This window comes from Oncorhynchus clarkii, chromosome 18 (assembly GCF_045791955.1).
Source record: "Oncorhynchus clarkii lewisi isolate Uvic-CL-2024 chromosome 18, UVic_Ocla_1.0, whole genome shotgun sequence".
Classification (NCBI taxonomy): domain Eukaryota; kingdom Metazoa; phylum Chordata; class Actinopteri; order Salmoniformes; family Salmonidae; genus Oncorhynchus; species Oncorhynchus clarkii.
In genome coordinates, this window is record NC_092164.1 from 38,359,980 (window position 1) to 38,380,811 (window position 20,832).

Here is a 20,832-nt window from a genome sequence, read left to right on the forward strand (position 1 = left end):
TGATCTAAATCTACAACACTGGCTTTTCAAAACGGTGCAGATTGGATTCGGAGTACGATTATTCACATGAACAACAACACATTATCATCACACACACACACACACACGAAAAACCTCTGCCATTCCCTCACCCGCTTCAATTTCTCACTCATTCTCATTCACTCCCACAAGCACAAGACTGTAGGGCTACTATGAACTCGCTATCGGCCACACTACACCAGTAACAGAGTACGCGTCTTCACACACACACACACACACGACCTCGACTCCATTTGAGAATTAACAGAACGGAACTGGAATCATGGTCTGTTTCAAATGTCCAAACTGGAGTCAGCTACTCCATGTAGGATACATGTATGTCCACATGTCTGAACCCATAGTTGATAATCCCTTGGTCCTCTACAATCTAGATGGGTGCAACACTGACAAAGATTCTAACAAGTGTGCTGTGAAAGTCCACTTTCTATCAAGCACGGCGTGTATATACTTTCAAAAAAATATATAAAAAATCAGGAGTTCTGGAGAGTTCATGCTATGAATGCATGAATGCCAAATTAGCCAGAACCAGATTTTGAAATCAAACATGTAACCTCACCATACAACATTTTTTATGGTATGCCATATATTGAAGCCAATAGGAAGGTGACATTTCACTACCACAGCAGTCTTAAATACAGGAATGAAGGTCCTATAGATGGTTGTCTTCCCATGGACAGTAAAGGGAGGCTCAGTTTGGGACTGTCTGAGAGATGCTGCTACACAGATGTGAATCATGGATGTCTCAGTCTCCACACGAACACCACCAGCCTCACCATCTGTCAAACCCTTTCCTTCAGATCCTCAGCACACACACTGGAAATTTGCTAGCAAGTATGGCTACCAATTATAAACTTGAACCCTCCCCTTTCCATGTAAAAATTCACAGTGCCTTTGAAGCAAAAAAAAAAAAAATAAGAAAAAAAAAATAAGCAGCTGTCATTTCATATTTTTAAATATAATTTTATAAAAAGTATTAAAACAAACACAGCATCTTCCTCCCTCCATCTGGCAACCAGAACCATTTTATCCCATTTGTCTACAAATGACTGTAACAGGGAAACACCTCAACTAGCTTGTAGAGACAAACTCCTGTAGAATTTGTGTGTGGTTGTGGCAGAACTCTTTATGAAGTCTTCAGTTAAATAAATACACAGAATAAAAAGACAAAAAAAAAAAAAAATTGATTTAAAAAAAAATCTAAAAATATTATAGAGAGAGGACCTGCCCCACCTACTGAACCTTCGAATGCCACCCTCAACAGCAGGAACATGAGTGTTATAAACAGGCAGAGAGAAAGAAGGAGCTGGGCCAAAGGAGATGCAGCCAGGGAGTGGAATAATACTTAAGGTGTCATCAATACATGAGAAAGTGTGTGTGTGTGAGAGTGTGTCGATCTCTGCCTGTAGTGCTGATCTAGTTTCAATTGAATGTAACAAAACTACCTTGTCAGCTAATGATACCCTCTAACGCTATAAATGGTTTGTTCAATGTATGTACAGTACAAAAAGGTATGTTTGTAACCAATGGGGAGAAATAACAAGCAGCGAAGTAGAAAGAAGCAATATAGTGTGTGTGTGCGGGGGGGGGGGGGGGGGGGGGGGGGGGGGGGGCTGGCAGACAGAGGGTTTGCAGGGATGTTTCAGGTGCTGTTGTTGAGTGATCCGGGTACGGAGCTGTGCTGAGAGGAGCCGTCTAACCCAGAGCCATCTACTGAGGGATAGAGGATAGAGAGGAACAGAAGTGGTAGAGAAGAGGACAGTGTTAGATATTTTGAACGGGTATAACAGATTGATTTTGCTAGTCAAGTATAAACTGTAAACATATGCCATTACGCAGCCAAATTGTAGTAAGACCTCAACTAAAACGGATCAGAAAACATTTTCCAGATAGAGACTACAAACATTTACAATGCACAAAGGTGTGCATACTAAAACATAAAAGAAGACAGACATGTGGTTATCAGGCTAGTGCCCCTTTGGTTGGCTGCTGTCTTATACAGAAAGGATTACAATGACCAGAAACATGGACAAATAATATTTGAAGCGATAATGGAAGAGCCATTATTTTTGCCATTTGTAAGAGCAGTCATCTTACTATCCATTTCCCTCATTTCATGTGGATTTAGCCTAGAACTCCACCGAACCTATGTCTGCAAGCCAATTACTACTCCATGACGCTAGCTGCAGATACGGGAATGAATGATTGACAGCTACTCTATCCACTGTGTGGCACTGAAGTGACATGGGTAGCCAATTACTATGTTTGGGATTGGGGGGGGGGTCGTACCAGATGAACTGGTCTGTGCACGGGCATGAGGAGGAATTAGGGTGGAGTTCAGTTGGGGCTGGATTGACAGCTCTGGAAGGATAGGAGAGAAAAAGAAAGATAGGAAAAAGCATTAGATTTGTAAGAAAGAACTGGTACAAGACTGTGGCAATTTTAAACACCCCAACACATAGTTATACAACATTACACATGGAAAACAAACAAATATATTTAGAAACTTTATATTGTAGATATCCTAAAAGGACATGCAGAATATATGCATGGGTCACAAAACAAAGTTGGGGGGTCAGGTCCATCTCAATTCGTGAATGGGAGTTTCAATTGATTCCCTGAATTTTAATTGAATCAACCACTTTTGGGTAACAAAAAGGTCAGGGGGTCAACATGGTGTACAGACCGGTGGTGCTGAAGTTGAAGAGCAGGGGCAGCTGTCGGCCGCTAGGCAGCCGGGCGTTGGGCTGGCGCAGCTCGTCGAAGAAGGCGTGAGCGCAGGCCTCCAGGGGTGAAAAGCGGGTGACCGGGGTGTACTCCAGCAGGCGCGAGCACAGGGCGACGGCCTCCGGAGGGGAGCGAGGCTTAAACACCTGCGAGAGGAGGTACAAGTACACACACAACATCAAACAGTTTCAGAAAAAAAAAAGACATTACTTGAAAGACAAAAACATAACCTGGTTGACATAACTATTTTTTTTTTTTTAGAACCATTTACCTTTGTCCAGGGATGTGCTTTGATTTGGGGGAATTTGAACTCTGTGTAGTTGGGGTTCATTTCTCGGATCTGTTCCCGTGTCGGAGTTCCCAAAACCTGAGTAGCAGACATACAAGTACACAGTTAATAGCGTACAATGGTTGTCATTTTGAATCTCCCCACGTCACTGATTATTATAAACTGGGTGGTTCCAGCCCTGAATGCTGATTGGCTGACGGCCGTGGGGCTGTTCTTAGGCACGATGCAACGCGCGCCTTATTTCACTGATTATTACTCCCCTTGCTTTCCCCCACCACTCACACAAAACATTCTCATTAGTCAAATGCTCCTAATGTTGGTATGCAACCAGAATGGCAGGTATTTTGTCCATGTTGTGTAAACCACATACAAAACACACATTCCTCCTATTTACTCACCTTGATGATCTCCACTAGCTGGTCCACTCCGCTGTCCCCGGGGAAGATGGGCTGTCCCAGTAGCAGTTCGGCCAGCACGCAGCCCGCCGACCAGATGTCGATGTTGGCCGTGTAGTCGGTGGCGCCGAAGATGAGCTCTGGGGCGCGGTAGTACCGCGAGCAGATGTACGACACATTGGGCTCCCCGCGAATCAGCTGCTTCGCGCTGAAGGTAGGGTAAACCGCAGCGGTTGAAGGTTAGACTAATAGTCTTCGAAGCTAAATCTAGGTTAGGTTAATACAGTAATACAGTCTCCTAAGCTAAGTCTAGGTTAGGCTAATACAGTCTCCTAAGCTAAGTCTAGGTTAGGCTAATACAGTCTCCTAAGCTAAGTCTAGGTTAGGCTAATACAGTCTCCTAAGCTAAGTCTAGGTTAGGCTAATACAGTCTCCTAAGCTAAGTCTAGATTAGGCTAATACAGTCTCCTAAGCTAAGTCTAGGTTAGGCTAATACAGTCTCCTAAGCTAAGTCTAGGTTAGGCTAATACAGTCTTCTAAGCTAAGTCAGGCTAATACCAAATACTTTTTATAACTAACCCAAGATAAAACAGAGCCTGTCGTTTCCAATGGGAGCAAATTAATCATAGTGGGAAGAACAAGCAAGGAGACAGGCAGAGCCAAGCACGAGCTAGTGAGATCCTATTGGTGCGTTCTAGCATTTATTAGCATATTTGCATAAGGGAACACCTACTCTGTGAAGTGCGCTTGTGCAATAACTCAATTTGTCCTAAAACCCCACCATTTTTTAAGGAAGCTTTGGCAAAGGCTAAGGTCTACAAAACACAATCCACTCTGTTACAGATTCTAGTCCTAAATCTAGTTTAAGCTAATGCAGTCTTCTAAGCCGAGTCTAGGTTATTCTAATACAGCCGTGTTACAATACTTTCATCTCTACCCACTGCAACAGTTGTCGCTGGTAAGATAAGCAGTAGATGCTCAGCAGTAGAGGCTAATACTGAGCCCTGCAGGTCTAACCATGTGGTATAGGATTATACCCGACCACCTGACCCATTGACATTTGGTGGAAACTGTGTTATACAGTGCTTGATAAACCCGATGAATGAGGGGTGGAGCTCACGCGTCTCAGTGTAAATTCTTTTTTCAATGCTGAAGTAAATATCTTAAGTGAGATTTATACTTATCGATTTACAATTAAGACGGTCACAGTATACTTTCTATAGAAAAGCAGCCCTGTGTCTGCACGGTAACAGCAATGGATGTAATGTAATATGTAATATGTGCAAAATACACAATGAAAAGGGTGTGAGTAGGAGATTGTAACTAAGGATACAACTGGATCAGTCTTACAACCCCATTCACATTGTGTCTGGTTGAGCCCATTTATTCAACACATTCAGTCAGGACACATATGACCCAGGTTTACTTCAATATTTCAGTACCAGTCAGTCATTTCGGTTCAATAGTATAAAACACCGTCTATGTGGAGGGAAATGGGAAATACCTGACCAGCTTACCTCCCAAAGTCACAGAGCTTTAGGATGGCAGTTTCAGGGTCCACCAGCAGGTTCTGGGGTTTGATGTCTCGATGGCAGACACCCTGGGAATGGATATAGGCCAGGCTGCGAAAAAGCTGGTACATGTACACCTAAGGAGACACAAAATGACCGACGTAGACCAATTAGAACCATAAACAAATCAATAAGGTGGGTTATTTTGTGTCAATGCCAAGCCTGTTTGGGAGAGTAAAAAAAAAAAGTATAGTTCATAGTTGAATGACTTATACTAGACAATCAAAGTCTAATGAAAAGACGTTGAGGCAAGCGAAAGTTGGACAATGAAAGAGAAAGGGAGGGAGTTTACCTTGACGTAAATGATAGGAATGATGCTTTTGGCCTTGTTGAAATGCCGGGCCACCCTGTACACGGTCTCCGGGACAAAGTCCAGCACCAGGTTGAGATACACCTCATCCTTCTGTATAGGGGGGGAAGAGAACTGACAATCATTATACGCCAAAATGACTGCACCAGTCATAACTCGATATGTACTCAAGTTATTCATGCGTTTTGAAAATCCCAACTTTGTAGTGGGAAGAATGACTCGTATGAAGAGGAAACAGACTGTTCAGGTCCTTAGCATTCTCATTTCTGCATTAAGGTGTGCCAAAAACAATGGATGGCAACCTACCTTTTCTCCACTAGAGTAGAAGAAGAAGCGCAGCCTCACGATATTGCAGTGGTCCAACTTTCGCATGATCTGTAGCTCTCGGTTCTGCATAGGAAAGGTTATAAACAAAATAACAGTTCTGGAATTGAACAGTGGAAAAGGGTTTCTAATTGCCCTGTAAGTGAATTGATCTTTACAATGCGTGGGATATGTGTTTGTTCAGTAAGGTGATGGCAAAGTGTCCATTTCGGTCACAGAAAAACGTAGGCTAAAAATACAAATTTCCTCCCACAAAGTCATATGGAAATGTTTCTTCTAAAATGACAAAGGTGTGTCCTGTATTCAGAAAAACAAAGTAGCCTACTCATAACATTATAGGAATTTACGAGACCAATCCAAAAATGTATATTCCTCATCTCATGACATAAAGGATAAGACAATTTAGTGTTGCCATGATACAGTATCACGATACTACATTTTCTATGGCAATACCCACCAAAGCAGACTCAGAGTTATGGTCTGTTAAAAACCAGATTTATATAGAGTACCAGTCAAAAGTTAGGACACCTTCTCATTCAAGGGTTTTTCTTTATTTTTACTATTTTCCACATTGTAGAATAATGGCGAAGACATCAAAACTATGAAATAACACATATGGAATCATAACCCCCCCCCCAAAAAAAAAGTGTTAAACAAATCAAAATATATTTGAGATTCTTCAATTCTTCTTGCCTTGACAGCTTTGCACACTTTTGGCATTCTCTCAACCAGCTTCACACGGAACACTTTTCTAACCATCTTGAAGGAGTTCCCACATACACTGAGCACTTATTGACTGCTTTTCCTTCACTCTGCGGTCCAACTCATCCCAAACCATCTCAATTGGGTTGAGGTCGGGTGATTGTGGAGGCCAGGTCATCTGATGCAGCACTCCATCACTCTCCTTGGTCAAATAGCCCTTCCACAGCCTGGAGGTGTGTTTTGGGTCATTGTCCTGTTGAAAAACAAATGATAGTGGGACTAAGGGCAAACCAGATGGGATGGCGTATCGCTGCAGAATACTGTGATAGTCATGCTGGTTAAGTGTGCCTTGAATTCTAAATAAATCACTGACAGTGTCACCAGCAAAGCACCCCACACCATCACACCTCCTCCGTGCTTCACGGTGGGAACCACACATGCGGAGATCATCCGTTCACCTACTCTGCATCTCACAAAGACACGGTGGTTGGAACCAAAAATCTCAAATTTTGAGTCATCAGACCAAAAGGACAGGTTTCCACCTGTCTAACTAACTCCATTCCTCGTGTTTCTTGGCACAAGCAAGTCTCTTCTTATTGGTGTCCTTTAGTAGTTCTTCATTTGCAGCAATTCGACCATGAAGGCCTAATTCACGCAGTCTCTTCTGAACAGTTGACGTTGAGATGTGTCTGTTACTTGAACTCTGCAGCATTAACTTTGGGCTGCAATTTCTGAGGCTGGTAACTCTAATGAACTTATCCTCTGCAGCAGAGGTGACTCTGGGTCTTTCCTGTGGCGGTCCTCGTGAGAGACAGTTTCATCATAGCGCTTGATGGTTTTTGCGACGGCACTTGAAGAAACTTTTTTTTTTTTTTTAAATCTTGAAATTTTCCACATTGACTGACCTCCATGTCTTAAAGTAATGACACTGTCGTTTCTCTTTGCTTATTTGAACTGTTCTTGCCATAATAGGGCTATCTTCTGTGTACCACCTCTACCTTGTCACAGCACAACTGATTGGCTCAAACGCATTAAGGAAAGAAATTCCACAAATGACCTTTTAACAAGGCACATCTGTTCATTGAAATGCATTTCAGGTGACTACCTCATGAAGCCGGTTGAGAGAATGCCAAGTGTGTGCAAAGCTGTCAAGGCAAAAGGTGGCTACTTTGAAGAATCAAACATATATTTGGATTTGTTTAACACTTTTGGTTACTACGTGATTCTGTGTGTTATTTCATAGTTTTGATGTCTTCACTATTCTACAATGTAGAAAATAGTACAAATAAAGAAAAACACTTGAATGAGTAGGTGTGTCCAAACTTTTGATATATACACATACACACTGACCCAAAATATAAACAACATGTAAAGTGTTGGTCCAATGTTTCAGGAGGTGAAATAAAATATCCTAGAAATGTTCCATACACACACACAAAAAAAAAAAAATTCTCTAAAATGTTGTGCACCAATTTGTTTATCCCTGTTAGTGAGCATTTTTCCTTCACCAAGACATACAGGTGTGCCATATCAAGAAACGGATTAAACAGCATGATCATGAAGTTGTCACAACATAATGCCAAAGATGTCGCAAGTTGAGGGAGCATGCAATTGGCATGCTGACTGCATTTATGTCCACTAGAGCTGCTGCCAGAGAATTGAATGTTCATTTCTCTATCATAAGCTGCCTCCAACATCGTTCTAGAAAATTTGGCAGACCACGTGTATGACGTCGTGCGGGCGAGTGGTTTGCTGATGTCATCGTTGTGAACAGAGTGCCCCATGGTGGCGGTGGAGTGACGGCATGGGCTACGGACAACGAACACAATTGCATTTTATTTTATGACAATTTGAATGCACAGAGATACCGTGACGAGATCCTGAGGCCCATTGTGCCCATGTTTCAGCATGATAATGCAGGTCCCCATGTTGCAAGGATCTGTACACAATGGACGCTATAAATGTCCCGGTTACCAATCTATTGCATCTTGCCTATGCCGCTCGGTCATCCATATGTACTGTTAGGTTCTAATTTTCAGACTTAAAAAAAAAAAAAAAAAAAAAAAAAACTCTACGGACACTACAGAAGCTTAACCAAGTTGATTCTTCCCAGAGGGTCCATACAGCTGCATTCAGACAATAACATGGTTTCACCTGAGGTAATATGCAAACCCCACTTTGATAAAGAGGAGACTCCCCCCGACTAAACATTGCATCATTATTGCGTATTAGGTAGTTGTGGAATTGTTAGATTACGTGTTAGATGGTACTGCACAGTCGGAACTAGAAGAATTTCGCTACACTCACATTAACATCTGCTAACCATGTGTATGTGACCAATACAATTTTATTTGAGTTCTTCCATGGCCTGCATACTCACCAAACATGTCAGCCATTGCGCATGTTCGTGATGATCTGGATCGACAGCGTGTTCCAGTTCCCGCCAATATCCAACAACTTCGCACAACCATTGAAGAAGAGTGGGACAACATTCCACACTGGTATTTGGGGAGTGTCTCCCATTCTTCTCTGCAGATCCTCTCAAGCACTGTCAGGTTGGATGGGGAGTGTCGCTGCACAGCTATTTTCAGGTCTCCAGAGATGTTCGATGGGGTTCAAGTCCGGGCACTGGCTCGGCCACTCAAGGACATTCAGAGATTTGTCCCGAAGCCACGCCTGTGTTGTCTTGGCTGTATGTTTAGGGTTGTTGTCCTGTTGGAAGGTGAACCTTCACCCCAGTCAGACCCTGAGCACTCTGGAGCAGGTTTTCGTCAAGGATCTCTCCGTACTTTTCTCAGTTCATCTTTCCCTCGATTCTGACTCGTCTCCCAGTCCCTGCCGCTCAAAAAGATCCCAGCAGTATGATGCTGCCACCACCATGCTTCACCGTTGGGATGGTGCCAGGTTAAAGAGTTCAATCTTGGTTTCATCAGACCAGAGAATCTTGTTTCTCATTGTCTGAGAGTCCTTTAGGTGCCTTTTGGAAAACTCTGAGTGGGCTATCATGTGCCTTTTACTGAGGAATGGCTTCTGTCTGGCCACTCTACCATGAAAGGCCTGATTGGTGGAGTGTTGTATACATGGTTGTCCTTCTGGAAGGTTCTCCCATCTCCACAGAGGAACTCTGGAGCTCTGTCAGAGCGACCATTGGGTTCTTGGTCACCTCTCTGACCAAAGCCCTTCTCCCTCGATTGCTCAGTTTGGCCGGGTGGCCAGCTCTAGGAAGACTCTTGGTGGTTCCAAACTTCTTCCAGAACGATGGAGATGATGAGGCCGCTGTGTTCCTGGGGCCCTTCAATGCTTGATAAAATCCTGTCTCAGAACTCTACGGACAATTTGTTTAACCTCGTGGCTTTTTGCTCTGACATGCATTGTCAACTGTGGGACCTTATATAGACAGGTGTGCCTTTCCAAATCATGTTCAATCAATTGAATTTATGACAGGTGGACTCCAATCAAGTTGTAGAAACATCTCAAGCATGATCAATGGAAACAGGATGCACCTGAGCTCAATTTCGAGTCTCATAGCAAATGGTCTGAACACTTATGTAAATAAGGTGTTTCTGTTTTTTTAAAACAGTTTTCATTTGTCATTATGGGGTATTGTGTGTAAATGGAAAAGAATAAAAAAAACATAATTTAAAAAAAATAAGGCTGTAACATATCAAAATGTGGAAATGCAGGTGTCGGAATACTTTCCAAATTCATTGTAAATTATGTGCTACAGTTTTAAAAATAAACAAATGTGACTCTGGGTGACAACACGGCTGTATTTCTCCAAGAGACTGGCCGCCATACCTTGAACCTCTTATCCTGCAGCACCTTCTTTATGGCCACCATCTCCTGGCTGTCGATGAGGCGTGCCTGGTACACCACACCGAAAGAGCCATTCCCGATCACCTTGATGTCCGTGTAGGACACCTCCTGTGGGCGGTCGGGACCCTGCCCAGATGTGGCCACCACCGTAGTCACCTTCCCACTGTCCCCTGGGAAACAAGGACACAAGTCGTGTCAAAAAAAATAGTCCTCTTTTTAGATTTGAAATAGAGGAGATTAAGAGGGTTTTGTTCAGTAGGTACAAAACTGAAGAAAACAGACCAAAATGGGGTTGTAGGCCTATTATCTGAACTCTAAGAAAAGCTGTTTTGCTACGGTGTGACATAATGAACATGACCAAGGACATTGTTGCTAATATATGGTTAATTTCTACGTAAACAAGGGCTCACGTGTATTAACATTTTTGGCCTGGGGTGGTGTAGTGGTTAACATCCCCGCCTTCAACAGCGTGACGGCATGGGTCGGAAGGCTCTACCCACCGCTACTTTGTCACATACCCTCACTGACTTCCTTACTTCTAGACGCCCTGTCTCTTCAATAAAAAGTCTGAAAATGTCCTACTCTTAAAAAATATATATCTGAGGCTTATGGCATTGACAGCATTTAGGGCAAATGATAATAGGCCTTTACATAGCCAAAACAGGCAGAGTAAGCAATTGCTCAGCATAGAAAATAGGCCTACAGGGTCATGTTAAGTAAGGAGAACATTTTTAAAAGTGGGTGAAATACCATCTAGACTTGTTTCAATAAATTATTTGTCGTTGAAAAATGAGTTACTGAATGTCCTACTGAACTCAAACCAGGGCTCGTGTTATTAACTACCTCGTGTTTGTGTAACCACTACAGTAGCCGCCTGCCTTGTTGGAGGACGAACGGGGCTATTTTGTGCTCCTTTGAACATCATTTGACCTAAGGAACACAAGACTTGCGATCCTCCAATAGGCCCATCATCGACCTCATCCAATACACTTGAACTCAAAACAACGGTTACCTACAGGCCACCTCAAACAACTGTGTGTTTGGTGGCCTGGGACAGAGAGTTCTGAGGCAGGCCTACTTCATGTGAGATTCATTCCCTGTATGAGGACAGTTGGCTGGTTGAACTGGAGACCTTAGCACGGAGAATGACCCCGCTCTAACTCTGCTCAGATCACTCAGCCTCCCACAAACAAATGATGTGTGTGTGTGCACAATCACCATGGTGATGACATAATACAGTGTGCTCCTGCAGAATGACATGTCCAGGTGTATCAATTCCACACCCTCGCGTGCAGAAATAGAGGGAGTTGTTTTTAAAGAAATGGTTGAATTTATGGACCTGTGAACTTGTGCCATAAATACCAGAGATCTGAGACAAAATTTGACTTTGGTTAATTTAGTCAAACGCAATCAACGGCTAGACCAGTAGCCTATATTCTTGCTAGTGTCAAATCCAAACCACAGAAATCTTAATGACTTGTCTCACATGAAGCATGAAAAAACCTGGACAAAAAAAGGAGACCGCTCATCATTTGGAACGCCACTTCACCATTTCAAAAGCATCAGCATGTCCTGTTGTCCACATCTTTGCTTAGTGTTTCACCAATATTGACTTATACCATTAGGTTTGAGCTCCAACTTTCATCATCACATATAATACGATGTGGCTGCAGATCAGACTTGCCCCAGAACTTGTTTCCTCCGGACTAAAGATCCCAAAGCTTCTGCGCATGTGTTTATTCTCTACTTTACACACAGTCTCTGCTCTAGCCGTAGAGAACAGGCTACTTTGGCAAATGGAGGTCATTTAATAAAAGATGGATAAAAGCTGAATCAATGTCTGCAAGATCACACAATGATAGGTAGAATACTAACAGAACCGAATATTATAGCATAGTATAACGTTACTGTAAGACAGGCAAAATTCGCTCACTGTATATCACTCAAAACAACACTGCAGGCTACTGCGAAAATAACACTAACTCAGAAAGATCTAAACGCATACGGACATTTCACCAGTAAAACTTGAAAAATTATCATTCACCATTGACAGTGAGAAATGTGCAAGGGACCACAAATCTGTGCAGTAAAGACACACGTGCAGAACGTGATCTGCACATAAGCTGAAGCTTCGAGACCTTTAGTCAGGGGGAAGAAGGTCTGGGAAAAGTCAGATCCACAGCCAACAAAATGTACTCTGCATGACAAACGTTGATCATCATGGTGGATAAAGCCATCCAATTCCAATGTGCACTACAAGGCACAAAGTGGAAACATGCTCTAAGAAAAAAAAACGTGCAAAGGACGCATGGAAGTTGTTGATGTGCAATGTAAGCAAGTATTTCAGCTTGTCATCTTCCTTCTGTATATCTACTAGCCTAGTTCTTGGAGAATTACTAGCTCATGATATATTATACAGCTGGCTAGTAGTTACATGTTTCACCACTTTTTATCAAGTTCTGTCTCACCTGTTAACAGTCACTTTATGACTAGAGATTTATTTCTAGGCTGGTTACTTATCTGGGCTACTGGATGGATACATATCCACTATCGACCTAATTTGAACAATAGGTAAGGGTGTGCTTAACATGAATCAGTGTTGGGAAGCACAAAGCTAGTTGTTTTCTGGCTAGCTTACTTGTCAGCCGTTATGAACAAACAATTAGGCTACCTTGCCTATGCCTACCAAGTCTGTGACAGCTACCGTTAGCCTGTCGTTTGTAGTGTCACATAACTAGCTCGTTAGGTAAATAATTGTTGTTTGAACTAGCTAGTTATCACTGATTCGTTTGATTGTTAAAACATAAAAAGCACTACTACTACTGTAGCTAACTAGATTGAATCTCCTTGTAAACTAGTTAACGTTACCACATAGCCATCTAAAACCCATCTGGGATGCTAGTTATCCATCTGCTATAGCTGCTGCTTACAAGTTAGCTGGCATGCCTTAGCACACGTAGCTAAGGTTGTTTATGTTGCTTATGCTTTCTTTACATTTAGCTAGCGTTACAGTATGGTACCGCGAGGTCATTAATTAGCTAGCATGCTAATATACACGGAACAAAAATATAAACGCAACATCTAGTGTTGGTTCCATCTTTCATGGGCTGAAATAAAAGAGCCCAGAAATTTTTCATACAGACATCCTCAAATGTTGTGCACAACATGTGTTTACATCCCTGTTAGTGAGCATTTCTCCTTTCACCTGACCGGTGTGGCATATCATGATCCTGATTAAACAGCACGATCAGTACACAGGTGCACCTTGTGCTGGGAACAATAAAAGGCCAATGTACAGTTGTCTCAAGTTGAGAGAGCGTGCAATTGGCATGCTGACATGTCCACCAGAGATGTTGCCTGATAATGTATCTACTATAAGCAGCCTACAACTTCGATTTAGAGAATTCGACTGTTTGCCCAACTAGCCTCACATCCGCAGATCACGTGTATGGCGTCGTATGGGCAAGCAGTTTGCTGATGTCAATGTTGTGAACAGAGTGCCCCGTGGTGGTGGTGGGGTTATTGTATGTGCAGGCATAAGCTATGGACAACGAACACAATTACATGTTATCGATGGCAATTTGAATGCACATAAATACCATGACAAGATCCTGAGGCCCATTTTTTAAAGGTATCTGTGACCAACAGATGCATATCTATATTCCCAGTCATGTGAAATCCATAGATTAGGGCCTATTGAATTTGTCAATTGACTGATTTCCTCAATCATATAAATTGCAGCTCAGTAAAATCTTTGACATTTTTACATTAATATTTTTGTTTAGTATAACTAATCTAGACCTAGCAAGCTAGCTAGCTAACGCGAATTACTTGGTTTTTGGCGTGGGTTAGCAAGTTACAGTAACTAGTTTGCTAACTGACAACTCAACCGTTCAGACAACGACAGTTAATCAAGGCAGTTATCTAGCTAACTCGTTTTTTTAAACTAACGTTACAGCAATGTTCGCCCTGGCAATCGTGCAAAATTGACCACATTCGCTACGACACAGGACTGTAGCTACAATGTGTGTCTTTCAATCATCCAAGGCAATATTTTTCAGAAAACACATCATAATAAACTTACTGGCCAGCTTTAAATTTGAGCATCCAGACGAACTGCTCCCCGAGGCCTGCTGGACCCCGGTCTTTCCTGTGCTGCTCCCCACCGCAGCGGCTGATCCGGTGGATGCTGCAGCGGCTCCGGGATTACCTTGTGGCTCAGCAAACGAGCTAGTTCTGGGCCGCCCGCTGCCGCTCATATCTCTGTGCAAGGGTAGCGGGCGGGGGGCTAGGGATTCACACCAAGTGAGTTTAAATGTTGCCTCTTTTGACTGCAAATGCAATAATCGTTGTAAAACAGACAGAATTGACACCGTTCCGATGAGTCCTCCCCTGCACTGCCTGTCTGAGCTCGTAGACAGTAGAAACTGACAAATTGCATTTTCTCCTGGGAAATGAAGTTCGATTTGGCTGTGGCTCACGACTGTTCCATTGTCTTTGAAAATACCCATAGAACTACACTGCTAAAATAACAGTGTTGAGTTTCACCAGAGGTGGCGCTTCCGTCTGGGATTTCTTGATTTCTACCGTGACAGTAAAAATAATGTATACACGAAAGGGAGTACAGACATGAAAACTACAAATCCCATTATGTTTTAGATAAGAGAGTAAGAATTTCACATAAAATAAGGGTAATTGCTTTCCGGCATCCTTTGGACGTCCCTACCCTAATTGTAACCATTTTTACATTTAAATGGGGTTATAGTTAAGGTTTCAATGGGGGGGTAAAGAATCCCAAATAGCAGACTTACAAAATAATCCTTAATATTTATTTCAATACCCTTCACATGCCTCTGGTGGCCTTACAGCAGAGCCCTCCCACTTCTCACACCATTGTAGCAAATTCTGGGGTTTCCTGACCTGGCCTTGAACCCAGGTGTCTGTTTCAGAGGCAAATACACAGTTCAGAACAATGATGTCAGAAGTGGAAAGTGACTCAAATGTAGTGCCTGATGTCACCCAGGTATTGGTTCTTTAAATCAACACACTGCCCAAGATCTCTGAATGGTCTGGTACACCAAGTTTTGGATTGACGAGCATGAGATTGAGTTCATATCTCCACCTGCCTTGGCAGGAAGGATCTTGACATTGTAATTGCAGGTAATCCCACTTTAACATGACTGATGGACAGGTGTGACATGTCTACTTGTGTATAGAAAATCAATCAACAAAGGGAATCTCAAAATACTGGGGATTTCACTTCGTGGAAGCAGCCATAGTCGACTGTGTGGGGGAGTCACAGGTTCGTGTTCTCTGAATTCAGATTCTCTTCCAGTCATCTTTTCAAGTATCAGTACTCGCTCAACCTTCAGGCATAACATCTACATAGGATAAAGTAGTTATTTGTTATTACCGACCTTACAGGGGCACTTCCGTTAGAATCTTGGGTCAGTTGTACAGAGATGGATTCCATCAAACCAGCACACTCACATTCACTAATCTGACTCAAAACAAAGTCAAAGACCAAGGATATTGTGTTAGGTCTTTTAATATTTTCAATATTTAGTTGTTTATTTTGCTTAGAAATATTGCACATGGTCAACATGCCTGTTTATGAGCTCACACTCATCTCTCTCATTCTAAAATTCCTTCTCCAAGGTATGGACAGTTTATTTTAAGCACAATCATACAGTGTACACGCATTCGTGTGTGTGTGTGTGTGTGTATGTCTGTCTGTGTGTTTGCGTGCGCACATGCATGTTCACGGAATCATTTCAGGCCTCACCTTTGCAAGACTCAACAAATCTTTGATAAATTCTATGCGTTTGATCTTGGACTATCTCATTAATATAACAGTCAAGGTGGCATATAATAGTCCTGGTGACTGTAAAAAAAATACTGCCTCCAGTATATGTGAAGAACATATGATTGATAATGTCTTATTGTATGGTATGTGAAGGGTGTGGCCGAGTCCATACATGCATGTGCGCAAACACACACACAACATCTATATGCACATATGGAAATATAGATATTCTTCACACATCCAACTGTATACAGAGAAATAAAGGTACACCCATAACTACCCCAACTCTTCCCAAAACAAGTGAAGAGGCAAAAAGTGCTATTTGAATGTCTTTGACTTTAGTTAGTTAGCTATGCTCTATCTCTTCAAATATAGCAATCTCAGAGAGTTCTTCTTATGCCATAGTTGTTAGAATGGGTCTTCTGACTGTACTGTAAATATCTATGGCACAGACCCACATAACCCACCCATTCCAAATGTCCTATTGCACCATTTAATAAGGAACAAAATAAAGTGGCAGAGAGGGAAGAGAGAGGGCTCCAGAGAATGCCCTACGGGGCTGGTCTAGGATCTGTTTTCCCTGAACTAAACTCTAACCAGAGCCATCCTGAGCTACGTAACAGAACTGACCCTGGACCAGTGCTTAAGGGCACTTTCTAACAACACTTGGTTAGAGGGGCAGGGAAAGGAAGCAAGGGGGAAAGGGGCTCCAAATGGAAGAAGGGGGGGATTGATAACATTGAACAACAAGGTTATTTCTAAGAAACAATCTCTAAAAATAATACTTTCCTGATTTAAATTGCAGTCACAAGACCACACATTGTGCAAACACCTGATTTCAACATTTAAAAACAAACTGCCTGCCCCCTCCTCTATGTGTCTACTGAGCAGTCATGGGAGAGGGGGAATGGCCCAAAGTAAAATTTAGAAGAGGGGTTGCGTGGGCTGTTTCCAAACCCCTTTTATATAAGTTTATGCTGGGGAAACACCAATGAGAGCCACAAGAGAGAAAACAGGCCACAGAAAAAACGTGTTATTTCCACTGCAACAATACAAGATAAAGCAACATATCCACTGGGTGACTCCTAGACGTTGGTTATAAATCTACTTTTGCTTGTCAACTGTCACTTGGGAGCCAAGTGAGCCATGTCACATCATCTGCTTCCGGCTTCCTTGGTGGAATCCGCAGCCTCTTGAGTTGACCAATGAATGGACGATTTGTCTCGTTCAGCCTTTCTCTGTGCTCGTTTACAGCCAACCAATGTTGAGTTTGTTGCTTTGTCACGCATCACCCTTCAATCTTTACATATTTCATATCTCATAACGGCGTCCACAAGGGGGGAAACCTCAATATACAACATCCTCTCCAGCCAATAGGAACTCAGCCTGTCTGTGACGTTGATTACTGATTGGGCCAGGGATTGGTCAATGGTCACGCTGAGTCCAGCCTCCCTTTTTCGGGAGCCAATGGTTGACTCACTTTCTCCAATCTCTAAAAACTGTGCAGGCCAAAGGCTTGGTCAGGCGAGTGTTGAGTTGACTGGCAGACTGTGTGTGTGCAGTGTGTGTCCAGTTCAGTGCTGTCTGTTGTTGCAGCATAGAGGGGCTGTGGAATTTCAGTGGATGTTACATTGGATACATCCCAACCACTGTGCTGAGGAGTGGAGGGAGGGAAGTCAATGGCAACAGAGGGCTGAAAACTGAATCCGCACAAATTGTTACAAAGTGCCATTGTGTACATCTGTGTGACAGTGCTCGTGACTGCCACCCAAGAGTAACAGTCTGAGTTGGTGGGGTGTGTGTGCGCGAGAGAGAGACAGTAAGAATGTGTGTACCAGTGGAGGCTGGTGGGGGGGAGCTATAGGAGGACGGGCTCGTTGTAAGGGCTGGAGTGGAATAAATGGAACGGTATCAAACATATGGAAACCACGTGCTTGACTCTGTTCCTTTTATTCCATTCCAGCCATCCCCCTCTCCTATAGCTTCTCCCACCAGCCTCCACTGGTGTGTACCACAGAATGTTCTGTGTCAAACTACAAATGTGCAGAGGGTACAGCCAGTACAGAACTGTGCCGAAGTGAAACTGATGTCCTGTTACTACATGTACAAGGACATGCTGTGGGACACAACAACACTCCTCTCTCTCTTTTGACACTTTCTCTCCACCTTCTCTATTCTCTTACTTTTCTCCTTCTTTCCATCTCTCCTTCTTTCCATTCCTACAATTTGCCCACGTTCCTGGGCTCCTCGGGACTCCGCCCTCTTTCTCCTGGCTCCGTCCCTGTACCATCTCGAGTGTTGGTATTGGAGGAGCCGATGGCGGCCGAGGCGGAGTCCGTTGAACCCATGACCCCTGTTGTTGACCCGCCGGGCTCAGAGATTCCGGGGGTTCCAGGTGTGGCTGTCTGCATGATCTTCTGCCTCACCTCCCTGATCTTCAGCTGCAGACACAGTTTGGTGGGGAAGGTGTCTGAGTATCGTGCCTGGAAGGCTGCAGTGGCCTGAGCTAGAAGGGGGGGGGGGGGGGGGGGGGGGGGGGGACGAGAGGAGAGGGAAAGAAGATGAGCCCTCTCTGAAGAAAAATAATTGCAGTGCAACCTTTGCCTGGTTGTATCAGAGACTAGTTGGTTGTAATCTGGCCTTGCTCAACCACAAAATCAGTATACAAGGTGACCAATGACAGTCAACAATTTGGCTACATGAGCCAATGAGAGAAGCAGATGGTGCCGGGTGGTTACCTGAAGGAAAGAAGCCGTGTTCCTGGAAGAGCTGCATAACGAGAGCCCTGCGCTGGTCCAGAGTCCTCCGGAGAGAGGAGTACGGCACTTTGTCCATCTCCCCCAGAACATCCTCAGACTCAGCACCTACGGTAGAGAAATGACAGGACAGAAAGAGAAAGAGAGAGAGAGGAAAAGATGGTGATTGAGAGAAGGGAGGGATGAGAGATAGTTGAGAAGCATGAGTAATATGAAGAGAGAGTGAGAGGAGAGAAGAGAGGGATGAGAAGAATGGAGAAAAGAGGAGGCACCGAGGGGAATCCAAACTGATGAGTGAGAAAAGAATGCGAGGAGGAAGGGAAAACTAACTAAGGAAAAAGCTACAGGGGCCTAGCCAAAAGTAGTGCACTGCATAAGGCACCATTTAGGACACAAGACATCACCTATAACAGACCTCCGTACACTCCACACTACATACCAGCTCTGTCGAAGGTGAAGATGTCCCCCTCACACTTGACCTCGCTCTTTGGTGTGTTGGGCTCCGAGCTGCAGCTGGAGAGACGGCTCCGAGCGGCAGCCTTCCTCCTGGGAGAGCTGGGGTCCTCTGCAGACGAGTCCAGGTCTGAATGGCAGGAGGAGAAGAGGAGGAAGAACAAGAGAATGGGGGGACAATGATACAGAAGAGGGGGAGGAGGAAGATACAGAGGAAAAGGAGATGGGAGTGAGTGAAGAAGGAGGCGGAGGATAGAGGATGAAGAGAAGGTGTTTTAACCACAGAATCCAATAGAACACGCAACCACAATACATCCTACCTCTGTTTTCAACGGAGGAAAGAAATCTGTTCAAATTCATTTTAGCGGCCGTGCTAGATTCTTAATACATTTTCTTTTGAATATGTTCGACAACTCTCTCCCCAGTCATGCTTGTTTTAGGATAAGGTTTAACCCGACAGTGCAGCTGAAAGCCTTAATCTTGAAACTGACCAAGACAGCAGGGAAGAGTATTGGCATGACACTTCCCTCCTCTCTCCAGTTCATTTTCCAGGAGACCGTCATCAGACAGGCCAGAAAGGTCATATCGGACCCCATACGCAGAGTTCCAGCTAATGCCAGCGATGAGGCGTTATATGGTGCCTAGATGCAGGCTGAACAGTTATAAACATTAGTTTAGCCCCCTGTCAATAAAAATGCTTAACAGCAGGGGAGACATAGAGGCAGACGGCAATGATGTACTGAAGCTGGCATGTAAGGCCTTAAAGGGATACTTTGGGATTTTGGCAATGAAGCCCTTTATCTACTTCCACAAAGTCAGATGAACTTACGGATACCATTTTAAATGTCTCTGTGTCCAGTATGAAGGAAGTTAAGTTTTGCGAGCTAATCCTAAATCCGTTTTTCATTTAACCCTGGCAAGTCAGTTTAAGAACAAATTCTTATTCACAATGACACCGGCCAAACCCGGACGACGCTAGGCCAATTGTGCGCCGCCCTATGGGACTCCCAATCACGGCCGGTTGTGATACAGCCTGGATTCGAACCAGGTTCTCTTTAGTTACGCCTCGAGCACTGAGATGCAGGGCCTGAGACCTCTGCGCCACTCGGGAGCCCGAAACTGAAAGCGTTATACAGCGTTAGCGCAATGACTGGAAGTCTATGGGTATGTGCGAGCATTGCCAGAATCCCAAAGTATCTCTTTAATCGTGTGGAACTGCCACCTGGTCGCAGTCTTGCCTGACATTAACTTATGAGCTTTTTTGTGTGAGTGGGGTTGATGGGGTGTTCTTTTCAACTGATTCTATGTATTTATGTGGAAGCAGAAGCACTTTTTGAACATTTTGTTTGATTTAACTAAGAACAAATTCTTATTTACAATGACGGCCTACCAAGAGGCAAAATGTAGGACAAACCTCACATCACAACAAAATCTCTCTCTCTCTCTCTCTCACCTGTGGAGTTCCTCCTCTTCTTTCGGTAGCTGCCCAGTATGGCTCGGGGGGAGGTGGCCAGACTCTGGAGGGTGGGAGAGGGCAGCACTTCTTCTGGCCTGAACTCTGGCAGCTCGGCAAAGCGCTCCTCGAAATAGGACCCCGACAGGACCCTGTACAGTTGAAATATAGTTTGATTTTATGACACCCATGTT

The 20,832-nt window shown here is 43.7% G+C and overlaps 2 protein-coding genes across 5 annotated transcripts in view; both read right to left on the minus strand.

The window, feature by feature from the left end:
* Nucleotides 1–496: 496 nt before the first annotated feature.
* Nucleotides 497–14,582, minus strand: LOC139373436 (glycogen synthase kinase-3 beta-like). 2 transcript variants are annotated; one of them, XM_071113922.1, is made up of 10 exons: nucleotides 14,255–14,582; nucleotides 10,153–10,340; nucleotides 5,635–5,718; nucleotides 5,311–5,421; nucleotides 4,965–5,095; nucleotides 3,451–3,655; nucleotides 3,035–3,130; nucleotides 2,723–2,909; nucleotides 2,326–2,397; nucleotides 497–1,749 (listed from the first exon to the last, which is right to left on the minus strand). In XM_071113922.1, exons 1-10 carry the CDS (start codon nucleotides 14,427–14,429, stop codon nucleotides 1,679–1,681), a joined length of 1,320 nt encoding a protein of 439 aa, XP_070970023.1. In that variant the 5' UTR covers nucleotides 14,430–14,582; the 3' UTR covers nucleotides 497–1,678. The 2 variants fall into 2 exon arrangements, with proteins under 2 accessions (XP_070970023.1, XP_070970024.1); XM_071113923.1 differs by having other exon boundaries at nucleotides 497–1,746; nucleotides 14,255–14,571.
* A 1,120-nt stretch (nucleotides 14,583–15,702) lies between these two features.
* LOC139373437 (protein capicua homolog) overlaps nucleotides 15,703–20,832 on the minus strand; it is a 44,303-nt gene continuing 39,173 nt past the window's right edge. For 2 of the 3 annotated variants that reach the window (XM_071113926.1, XM_071113925.1), the window contains exons 17-20: nucleotides 20,639–20,790; nucleotides 19,172–19,315; nucleotides 18,715–18,840; nucleotides 15,709–18,482 (exon numbers count right to left, since the gene is read on the minus strand). In XM_071113926.1, the coding sequence (XP_070970027.1) occupies nucleotides 18,196–18,482; nucleotides 18,715–18,840; nucleotides 19,172–19,315; nucleotides 20,639–20,790 (709 nt within the window). In that variant the 3' untranslated portion in view covers nucleotides 15,709–18,195. Of the gene's footprint in view, nucleotides 18,483–18,714; nucleotides 18,841–19,171; nucleotides 19,316–20,638; nucleotides 20,791–20,832 lie in introns of all 3 variants that reach the window. The other variant, XM_071113924.1, reaches the window with a different exon arrangement.

Excerpts from the sequence above, each read along its gene's own strand:
- LOC139373436 (XM_071113922.1), bottom strand. The coding sequence starts at position 14,429 with ATGAGCGGCAGCGGGCGGCCCAGAACTAGCTCGTTTGCTGAGCCACAA. Across the intron at positions 5,096-5,310 it reads TTCCTATCATTTACGTCAAG|GTGTACATGTACCAGCTTTT; the intron begins GTAAACTCCCTC and ends GTGTCTCCTTAG. Across the intron at positions 3,656-4,964 it reads AAGCTCTGTGACTTTGGGAG|CGCGAAGCAGCTGATTCGCG; the intron begins GTAAGCTGGTCA and ends CCCTACCTTCAG.